General features: G+C 39.8%; 2 protein-coding genes across 3 annotated transcripts; one reads left to right on the forward strand and one right to left on the reverse strand.

Moving 5' to 3' along the window:
- The first annotated feature begins 1665 nt into the window (after window positions 1-1665).
- LOC125222693 (uncharacterized) lies at window positions 1666-5601 on the forward strand. Of its 2 annotated transcripts, XM_048125451.2 has the most exons (5): window positions 1666-1893; window positions 2394-2451; window positions 2526-2743; window positions 3412-4168; window positions 4342-5601. In XM_048125451.2, exons 3-5 carry the CDS (start codon window positions 2564-2566, stop codon window positions 5118-5120), a joined length of 1716 nt encoding a protein of 571 aa, XP_047981408.1. In that variant the 5' UTR covers window positions 1666-1893; window positions 2394-2451; window positions 2526-2563; the 3' UTR covers window positions 5121-5601. The 2 variants fall into 2 exon arrangements, with proteins under 2 accessions (XP_047981408.1, XP_047981405.1); XM_048125448.2 differs by lacking the exon at window positions 2394-2451 and having other exon boundaries at window positions 1667-1893.
- A 435-nt stretch (window positions 5602-6036) lies between these two features.
- LOC125223391 (GTP cyclohydrolase 1-like) lies at window positions 6037-8580 on the reverse strand. Its single transcript, XM_048126521.2, has 2 exons — window positions 8042-8580; window positions 6037-7386 (listed from the first exon to the last, which is right to left on the reverse strand). Exons 1-2 carry the CDS (start codon window positions 8220-8222, stop codon window positions 6227-6229), a joined length of 1341 nt encoding a protein of 446 aa, XP_047982478.1. The 5' UTR covers window positions 8223-8580; the 3' UTR covers window positions 6037-6226.
- Window positions 8581-11455: the final 2875 nt, after the last annotated feature.

An 11455-nucleotide genomic window follows, 5' to 3' on the forward strand; every position in this document is an offset into this window, starting at 1 on the left:
CGGCTGGCAGACCCGGCCACACCCCTATTCAAAAGTGCACGGCGGCAATCAGGCAGTTGGCCTACGGAGGCGCGACAGACATGTGGGATGAGTACCTCCACATCGGTGAGTCGACAGCCCTGGAATGTCTGATGTATTTCTGTTAGGGCGTGATTGAAATATTCCGTGATCAGTACCTTCGAAGCCCTAACCCCCAAGATTGTCAGGATCTGATGCAGATGCACGGGCAGCAGCATGGGTTCCCCGGGATGTTAGGCAGCATAGATTGTATGCATTGGGAGTGGTAGAACTGTCCGACTGCCTGGAAGGGGGCCTACACGACCGGCTACAAGTCAAAGAATCTCACGATGATCCTCGAGGCCGTAGCTGATTACCGGCTGTGGATCTGGCATGTGTATTTTGGGGTAGCCGGGTCGAACAACGACCTCAACGTCCTCAACTCGTCGCCCCTCTTCAACGAGCAATGTCAGGGCATCGGTCCGGCCGTCGCATTTGTGGCCAACGGCAACCGGCATGATATGGGCTACTACTTGGCGGATGGTATATACCCTAGGTGGCCCGTCTTTGTGAAGACGATCAGGCACGCATGTGATGACAAGAAGGCCTACTTTGCGGAACGGCAGAAGTCGGCGCGCAAGGACGTGGAGCGCGCATTTGGTGTGCTCTAGTCTCGATGGGCAGCAATCAAGGGTTCAACGCGTTTGTGGGATGTCGGCTGCATTGGTGATATAATGTACGCCTGCATTATCTTGCACAACATGATCGTCGAAGATGAAGGCGTACAACTGACTAATTGGGCCAATGACGATGAAGTCGGTCCAAGCCACGGAACGACCACCCCTAACGTACGACGTGGGGTACCTCACGATGAAGCTGGCCGCCTCCAGGCACATGCAGACATGCACCAAGTGAATGCTCATATTCAACTCCAAAAGGATATAATTGAAGAGTTGTGAGCACGGAAGACTGCACGGCGATAGTTTTTTTCTTTATTATGTAACTTTTTTTTTTAAATGAATGTACTTTTTAAAAATGAAATGAATGAATTTTCCCGTATATGTCTCGTAAATTGAATTCCGTAATTTATCGTAAATTTAATTCCGTAAATGTAGTTGTTTTTGAATTATTTTTATTGCGGCTAGCCTATTTGATTAAAATGCTGATGTGGCAGGTGAAATTTTAGTGCTAATGACATGAGAGAGAGAGAGGCTGACCTATGACTGGCCTATTGCCACTGGAGATGCTCTTATTATTCGTCCCGATTATAAAACAATAATGTTACATGTGATGTATGTAATGACAACAACCGTTATTCTCATACCGGAACTAATCCGACAAGTTTTAGTTCGCATTTGAATAAAATTTGAGTGCAGATACGTATAATAGTTGTATGCAAGGAAAATAAATCTATAATTATTTGCATTTGTATAAATTTTTTAAAAATAATTTTGTAATTTGTACTCAAATAAAAAAATGAAATTATAGTATTAATGATTTAATGTAATCTTATACTACTCCCTTCGTTTCATTACGAATGTATTTTTCTAATTAATGAATGAAGTGGAGAAAGAAGTCCTCCATGAATTAGATGAGCTGAATTTGAAAGCGAGAGGCTAAATTGTTTACTCCATTTTACACCCCAAACCACGATTCTCTCTCATGCCTCTTTCTCTCACATCATTCTATAAATACAAGCCTCCCCTCAACTCTCTTCTCTTCTCTCTTTGGGGTTTCCTTAGAGGCGGCCCCTTCTCAGAAAAACGAAAAAAAAAAGTTTAAATCTTGAAAATTCTCCCAGGATCACCAACTTAACACACTTATTAGTAGCAGAAATCACCACATATTTGTTTATGCTTATTTGTTTATACACAAACAATTCGCAGAGAACGACAGGTATGGGATGAGAGAATTCCTTCCTCTGATTTCTCTTCTTCTATCATCTTCTCTCTCTCTTTTTTTAAACCAACTCTCTCAACTAGCTTTCTCGATTCATATTTCTAGTTTTCAATGTGGCTAATCGTCACCTTTTTTGTTCAAATGTACAGCCGATCATGAGCTGTCCTGTCTTCTTTTTCAATCAGTTTGTTCAACTTTTAGATTAGTATTTTTTTTATATATTTATGGACTGATTTGATCTGCATTTAGTGCCTGATTATCGTTTCCAAAAATATCAACACACTTGCGACTAAAATTCGCAAAATAATTATTGATTGAGATGGAATTCTAGGGTTGGAATTGAAGAGTCTACATTTAGTGTGCTACAACGTTTTTGTTATTTGTGGTTTTTGAATTTGGATAGTTATGGCGTTATTGATAGAGTTTTGCGTCATCGGAAGGTTTCTGATGCATTTATGTTATGCTATGTTTGGTTGAAATTTAGGAATTTTTTTCAGGTGATCTTCTGATGTAAACTGGCATTGTTATTGGAGTTGAAATCAGTTGATCATAATGGTTATTTTAAGTATCTGCGCAGTCTTGTTTCGTTGTCCAGCAATATCTGTTGCTGAATTTTGGATGTTTGGCAGTGAGGGAGTGCCGGGACACTGGAAATGAGTTTAAGGACATGGTGCTTCGGCAGCATAGTTCTATCTGGTCGGCTCCTGCATTGGCAAGTTCTGGCCAGAAAATAGGAAATCTTTACTTGCTGTTTTCGTCAATTGCAATGTCTCGCTGTTTTCCCTTTCCGCCGCCTGGATATGAGTTGAAGGGTAGACCTTTCGATGATGTGGATGTGATCATAAAGGTTTGTAGTTTGTGTGGATGATCTGATCAAGTAGCTGTATGTTTAACAATATATTTGAATTTTAACTTTTGAATGATGTTTATTTGTTGAGATGCAGTGATTGAAGTTTCTTTTGGAACAATGTGAGGGTCTTGACATAGTGTTGTTACCATTGAATCTAGAGTAAGCTAGTTGGCATGATTTATTCACAGCTCAGTGGAATAGATTAGACAGCTATGAACTTTTATAGTTTGAGGAAATTAGGGATCATAGTTGGGATTATTTATGGTGAAGCATTTAAGATGCCAACTATAGCAAACTAAAAAGATGCAAGTTTATTCGGAAATAAGTAATTCCTCGGTTTGGGGATTCCCTACGTCCTTATGTTTCGCTATCTGTCTGTTCTGTATATATATTTGGTCTCAGTCTGTTGAAAGTTCCATGAAACATAATGGTTAGATGTTTTGGGGAATGTGTTAGACCTTATTGAAATATTTCATCAATTTTTCTTATATTTTGGGATTTTTTTTCCAGCTTCTCTTAAAACACTAAAATATATAGAATTTTAGTTAGAAATCATTGGACTCCTTGATTATATTTATATAAAAATCGCCTTTCAACTTCAGTTCTTGTTTCATTATAAGTTACTTGCTGTTTTCTTTAAAGTGCTATCACGTAAATCCTCACAGGAGAAAGAAAAGCACAAGAAGCACAAGGATAAGAGGGAGAAGAATGATACGAAAGAAAAAAGTGAAAGAAAGAAAAAGGAGAGAGGCGGAGAGAAACACAGAGACAAGAGGGATAAGAAACGAAAGCGGGAGAAAGACAGAGACAAAAAGGATAACAATAAAGATAAAGAAAAGAAAGTAGGGCCCTTGGAGAGCCAAAATGATCATGAGCCTGTTCCAGATGCTGCCCCCGAATTGGGAAATCGAGTTAAAAATGACGGATCAATGGGTGTCCAAACGGTTCAGAAAGTCACAATTTTGGAAAGGCAAAAGACCAACTTGTCGGATAAGGTGCAAGAGAATGGTAATGGCAGGTTGGGTATTAAGGATCTGAGAGATCGCAGCAGAATGGCTAATTGTCAAAGTTTCCAAGTTGATTCAAGGAGTTTGGGAAGTGGCGGGAATAGTTATGGAGAAAATCAAATTAAGGTTGAGGAGGGAAAGGAAAGGAATGGATACGGCTGCGGGATTGGCACAGGTGAAGGGGGTACTAGCATGAATGCAGATCAAAATAAGAATGTGAAAGCAGAGGACAAGAAAGGGAAAGAGGAGAATAAAAGAGAGTTAACTGGGTTTAGGAATTGCGAGGTCAAGGAAAATACAAGTAATCTTAATCTTCTAGATTTTCACTCTAAATTTCCCTCAGATCTTCTGAAGGAGAACAATGACTGCCAGGGAAAGCTTCCAAAACTGAAGGAGTTGAATGGCTTCTTACATGGTGAGTTCTTTCCTCTTTTGGACATGCGAAAGTCTCTTTCTTTGTGTTTTTGCAGTGATTGATAGGTACGAAATAACTTTCCTGAATTGCTTTACATAAATATTCTTGTGTGCAAGTTTGTTTCTATAGGATGTTTGTTGTGCTTTTACCTAATACTTTTTATGCTCTCTTAGCCAAAGACAGTGGAGTTCGACTCAATAATATTTCCAGGCATGCCATCGCGTCTGATCAAGTTGATCAAACCGGAACTGGTATTCGTCCTTGTCAAGATACTAATAACATAGGAGTGGTGGGTAAAAGAGCTGTTATTACAGATGAGAAGAAGGTGAATGGCAAGCTTTCATCCCCTCAATCGGTGATTGATAACGTAAGGAATATTGGACCTTGCCAGACCTCAGCTGATAACAGAATAACAGAGAATGGTAGGGTTCATATTAATTCTCATGTTGTGAGTAATGGCGTTATCTCCCCTCACATTGTCCGTATACAAAGAAAGATGGAACCATGCCAGACTAGCAAGAATGTTGCAATGGCCAAGCAGATCAATAGCAGTTTTGACCAAAAAGTTCCATTCTCACTTCCACACGTGGCGATTGGAGGAAAACTGGCTGTGCAAGCGCTAGATGCTAGCCATATGAGGATGCATACAAATGAGTTGAGGATCAGTGGTTCTTTAGAAGGTAAGAAGCACTCTTCATCAAGAAAGCTGAAGGTCACCACCACCACCAACACTAAGCTTCCTCACCCTGATGTGAAATACTTGAGCCAGATACTTACTGTTCCTGAGGTAGAATGGCCACAAAGCGATGACCAAGAATGGCTGTTTGACCGCCAAGATTCAGAAACAAAGAGGCCCAAATTAGCATCCCCGGATACGAAACATGTCTGGTCAGAAGCCATACATTTGAAGGCTTCAGATGTCACCGTGTTGCCATATGTCATTCCTTACTAGATGGGATCAAGAAAATTTGCTTTTTTTGATCACCTCAAATTGGCAAAGAGAGAGCATCTGCACTGCACCGGGTTTTGGGTAGAGTTGCGTTCGTGGTTTCTTCTGCGCTGTTAACTGCTAATGTTAGGTGAAGATGGGCAGCAGTGTTGCCATATCTGACATGCTACATCTGCATAGAGAGATCCAAGTGCCCATTTCCAGACACTCATGTTCCTGAATCTTGGTTGTGGGAGGGAGCTCTATTTGCTGTGAATTCTTGGCAGAAGCGGGTTAAGAGGAGCTATCGATGGAGCAGTGGTGGAGTTTAAGCGAAGAACAGTGCCAGCTGGACGGTGAGGAAACTGGAGCTACCTCCGCAGGCCACCGGTAATTAGTAGGGCCAATACATAATACATGTAATTTATCAATATGGTTAGAAAACAGCTATGTGATGATCGCTTGTTGATTGTTGTGCTAATAGGTTTTAGCCATGATTTCCCAAGTTTCCCGTTGCCCCACTCTTGGCAAATCACAACCGGAAATAAAATAAATACTAGTATAGAAAATCATTGATAAATAATGAAGATATGAAAATAATTATAGCAATATTCCTGACATACCGAAATTAAATCGCTAAAATGGAAAAAGAAAATACAACTGTTGCATGTTACTAAAACTAAAAAAGAATAAGTAATAATCACAATAAACTGAAAGTGGAAATTTGCTAATCAAAACATTACTTCTAATAACATCCTCGGTCCTGGGACTGCTTAAAATCTTTGAGCACTGAAAAATTGATTAGTTAAAATATCCTCAAGCACTATTCAAATTCTTTGAATACTAAAAAAATGATTACTTACAGTCACACACTTTTATCATATTTTATTAATTTTTAATTTTTTGTATGTAATTTCAATAAAATTAATTTACGAGTAGATAAGAAAAACAAAAATTTCATTAACCAGAGGCATGTCAAAACATTTTAGCAGGCAAATTCTTGCTACAGGCTGGGAGTAAAGAGAGATACAGATTGCTTAGAGAGAGAGAGAGGGAGAACTGCTCTCAAGAAAAATGGAAAAATGGTATATAGACTAAAAACACTTTTCTAATGCAAATCAAGAACACCATCAAGCTGAACTCGGAATTATCTGCAAAAATTTGGCCCTCGCTGTTGGATCAGTGGAGAATCGACCAAGTACAGCAATGGTGGCAGTGCTGCTTCCTAGCTTCTCGATCCCTCGAGATATCATACAAGTATGACTAGCTTCAACGACCACGATCACGTCTTCGCCTAAGATCGAAGAAGCTACCTCGGCCACCTGTCTGGTTAGCCTCTCCTGCACCTGCAGTTTGAACCCATAGAACTGCACCACTGACTGCAGAAGCGATTTCCCCACGTTGCTGATGATGCGGCTCGAGCTGTAATAACCTATGTGCACAACGCCGTGGAACGGGAGCAGATGGTGCTCGCATTGTGACCAGAATGGCAGGTTCAGCTCGGAGCAGATGTGGCTGAAATCTCTGGGCGGTGTTAGAGACGTTTCCCTCTTGCTACCGCGTACGAACCCATTGAGCTTCATGTCCACATTTGAGTTCTTGAAGTTCATCAGCCAGTTGATGAATCGAGCCGGGGTGTCCACCAGATCCTCTCTCAACGGGTCCTCGCCCAGGGCATACAGGATTGAGGAAACTGCGGCGAGCAGAGACGGGTCTGATGCAGCCATCTTGCAGATGGTTCGAGAAGGGCACCAGGAATTTTCGAGCGAGCCTCTGGAATGGGCATCATCTGCAGTTAGGCCTCTGAATCTGAGAAGGCCAAGGAAATCGGTCCAGATACCGGCCTTCTCATCGTCAAACGCTCCTGATCCTGACATAACTGATAACTTCACACATCCTTGGTGATTGGGGTCGAATAGGGCGGTCTGGAAGTTCGGGAAATGGATGTGGGAGCACTGGAGAACGACAGCAACGCCCGTTGGCTTGATACTGTGCTGCAGAGCTGCGCAGATTTCATTGGCCAGTCGCTGTGGATCTTGAAGGCGCTTGGCGAAGACTTCAGCAACCCGAGAAAGCTTGCTCAGCCCCACAACACGGTGGCCAGATGGGATGTAACCAACGTGACACTTGACCTGGAAAGGAAGCAAGCAAGACTCGCAATACGAGAAGAGATCAAGATCCCGTACAATGACAAGCCCGCCTGCTCCGCCAGCAGAACCAACACTGCTTTCCAACCCAGACTCAGGAAATAAAGCGCCGCTGACAATGTCTTTCACATTCTGATGATAGCCTGGACATGAATCAGAAAGCGAGGATTGTGTTAAAAACAAGAAACATACACGATAAATTGTTTTTGAATCCAATAACAACGGTCACATCTTCAAAATGAGTTTTCAAGATCAACTCCATGAACACTACCTAGACCAAGAGAGCAAAAGTCTAAGAGATGTGCATCAAAGAAAGTGATCCAAAATCAGCTGCAGACAATGATGGCTGCAGCAATTCCATATAAAAGTAACCTTAGATCAAACAAACCGTATGTATTGTAATTATGGTTTCTCAATTTGATTTCGAAAGCAAATTAACTTGATGGATCACATCCAAGCCAAAATGAGCAGGGGTCTGTAATTAGCCACACATAAATATACTTGAATCAAATTTTGCTTGAATTTCATCCTAGAATCAATAATCTTAATACAATCACCTATACTATTACAATTAACCTTAGTGACTTCATTACTCAACAAATATGAGTTCTACTCCCACCAATACCTCTTGTGCAAAACACATGCTGCCAACTACTAGTAAAACAGATTCAAAGCTCATTCTTCCACATGAAAATCCAGTTCTTTCAATTTTCCACAGTCACAAAGAAAAATACAAATTCCAAAAGGAAACTAGTCTAAGTAGAAAAGAATAGATGCAAGAGAGCAATGAAGATTCACCTCGAGTCCCATCTATGAGGGCCTTGGCCACACGAAGAGGCGTCTTACGAAGACCTTCGCGATTGATATCCTCACCCAAGCCCAGCAACAACACTCTCACAGCATCCTCAATGGCCACAGACCCAACACTCACTCCATTCTCTATTCCCACGTTGTAATGACATTCATCTAAAACGCCCATTGACAGTTAAAAACGAATACGACAACAAATTACCCAAACCCACCTCAAAACTCGAGATTCAACCAACAGCAGTTCAGATTCAACCCAAAGATGCAGCTTTTGAGCAACAAGATTCAAACTTTAGCGCACCCCAGATCAGAACAGTGACCAAAACAGAAATGGGTCCTCCTAATTGAAAAAGAAAACGGTCATACAAAAAACCCACCTACAGAAAGAAAGGGAGAGAAGTGGAGGGCAACCACGGAGAGGGGATGAAGAAGAGGTGATGAGGGATCAGGGATATGTGCTTGCGAATTGTTGAAAGCACTATGTGTGTTGTTGTGTGTATATATTTAGAAGGAAATAAATAACAATAAAATTGTAGGGTTGCGGTTAAGCGTTGGAATGTGGGCGTAGGGAGTGTCCTGTTTTACCCTTTTCTCCGAAAATGAAAAGGTTTCATAGATTTGATGGTGACGTTGCTTTATACCACCGCCGCTGGATGTGGGTTGGGTTGGTGAAGTGATACACTTGCGCTCAAAAACAAAAATTAAAATTCAAATTGTTCCGGCGGACATTTCGGCGGACTTTCCAGAAACACCTTATGCCTCGTCATAAAGACCTCCCACTGCAATACCATGTCATAAGGACATCCCATTGCACAATGACAGACATCCCCAAGGACATTCCGGTGGACATCCACAATAAATAAAATTCACAAATATGCAATTTACGGAATTAAAATTTTGACACGAATACAAGGAAAATGCAACGATTTTATTTATAAAAAAAGCATACATATTTATTTTTTTTTTAAAAAACATTCCAAACCAAAAAAATGATTCAAACAAGTACATGTTATGTCTTGAATCTCTATAGTTTGCCGCTAGTTCGACGATAATACATGCGTTATAATTTAAAAAAAAAATCGTATATATAGAATTTGCAACGAGCCGTATATATATAGAGTTTGCAACGAGCCGTATATATAGAGTTTTAAAAAAAATAAAAAATCGGAACGTCCGCCGGGACATTCGTCGTGGCACCGCAATGGCGGACGTCCTGACGTACGTCATCGAAAAGCCGCGGATCTGCGGTGTCCCCAAGCGACGTCTGCGTCCGCCTCCCGCACGCCTAATGGCGGACGTCCGGTATGTCGGTCCGACGTCCGCCGGGACGTCCGCCATTGTTGATGCTCTCAAGAAGTTAATTGGGGCTGAATTAAATTAGGACTTTAATCAATTTTTAGTTAAATATTTTTCAACTAGAGTTTACACTATAGTAAAAAATAAAAACCTTCTGAATTTTTATGCTTATTACAAGTAGATGAGAGATTAGATTTGGAGCAAGTTTATGACAAATTTATATGATGAATGATCTGAGAACATCTATTCATTACTTTATATACTTTGAGAGTGAGTGTGTATTTTACACACTTTGAGAGTAGGTGATAAACACACTTCAAAATATTTGTGATTGTGAGTGCATGTTTTCTAGATGATCAACAAGCTGGTAATGAAAGTGGTCTAAGAGCACTCCCAATGGTTTGGGGATAAACTCTTTTATTTCTCCCTAACTCCTGCCACATCAGCGCCACATCAGCACCAAAATTTATCCTCAGTTTTTAGCCAACTTTTAGCCAACCTCTGCAATGGTTTCTCCCTTATTTCTCCCTAACTCAACATTTCATTTTTACATCATCACTAATTTAATTGTTTTATTTTTATATATAATAAAGCTAGCTTATTTAATTTATAAGATAAAACAAATAATAGTAATAAAGTTCGTTGTATTAAACACGGGTACACATTACAACGAAGAAAATTAAAAAAAAAAAAAAAAAGTACACGAATGGAAAAAAAAAATCAAAAAAAAAATTCAAAGAAAAAAAAATTCAAGGGCGGTGGGCGCGGTTTCTATTTGCCCACAATTCTTCGATGATATCGTGTTGTAGTGCTTGATGGGCCGAAAAAAAAAATCAAAAAAAAAAAAAAAAAAGTGATCATCGCCGAAAAATCGCCGAACAGCTCCCCACAGTGGCCGGCGATGATCCGGCGATAGCCCGGCGTTAAAACGCCGCTTGGCGTAAAATCGATAGGAATTTCGCCGAAAAATCGCCGAACTCCTCCCAATGGCCGGCGATAAGTCGGCGATATCCGGCGAAAAATCGCCGGATTTTCGCCGTCACCATTGGGAGTGCTCTAATAACCTTTACTTGATTCAATTTGTATTCTGTTATGCTCAATTTATTTATCCATCAATAACAAAGCTCACCTGAGTTCGTGCGACAGATGCATTGAGTCCTTATTCTCCCCAAGACTTACCTTTCTAAGCCATAACTATTAGGGATATTGGCATCTAATATCATGAAACTTTAAAAAAGTTGAGTTTTTCCCACGAACTTTAAAATTGGCAAATAATATCACGAACTTTACTCCGGGTTTGTTTATTCTCACGAATGAAAAAATTCATGTTATTTTAATAGATTGAAGAACAATTTTGGAGGGTGTGCTTCAAGAAAAACTATTTTCTAAGACTGAAAAACTTGAAGCTCTCAAAATTATTGTTGAAAAATTACGAAAAAAAATCTGTATCATAATATTATTTGTGGGAATTTTTTCATTAGTGGGAAATAACAAACTCGAGGTAAAGTTCGTGATATTATTTGCCAATTTCAAAGTTCGTGGGAAAAACCCAATTTTTTTAAAGTTCCATGATATTAGATGTCAATATCCCTAATTATTAATACTCTCTCTGTCCTCAAAAGTTTGTCCCAATTTGACTCGGGTCGAGTTTTAAGAAATTTTTTGACTTTGTATTAATGAAGGTGTGGAGTGGAATAAGGGTCTCATATTTAGGAGATTGAGGGTATATTTAATGTCTATTTTTGGTAAAATTTCAAGTGGGATAAATTTTGTGGGACGGACGATAATGGTAAAATAGGACAAACTTTAGGGGAGGGGGAGTATTTCTTTATGTTAAGTGAATTGTATTGGATGTATAATGGATCATTTTGCATGTACAGTGAACCATAATTAACATGGAATGAACCTTCTCTGTATTAACCACATGTTAACATTGGAATGAACCATTATTGTACAATGTAAAATTATGAATATAACATTGTATACCATGTTGAAGATGATATGCAATTTCAGTTGAGAACACCCTAAGGAGAAAATAATGCACATAACAAGCAACCAACAGGAGGAAGAAGCGAGTTTTTAATTTATTTTTTTTATTTTCAATGAACT

This window comes from Salvia hispanica, chromosome 1 (genome assembly GCF_029641045.1).
Source record: "Salvia hispanica isolate PSC_SH4W2 chromosome 1, Shi_PSC_v1, whole genome shotgun sequence".
Taxonomy (NCBI): Eukaryota; Viridiplantae; Streptophyta; class Magnoliopsida; order Lamiales; family Lamiaceae; genus Salvia; species Salvia hispanica.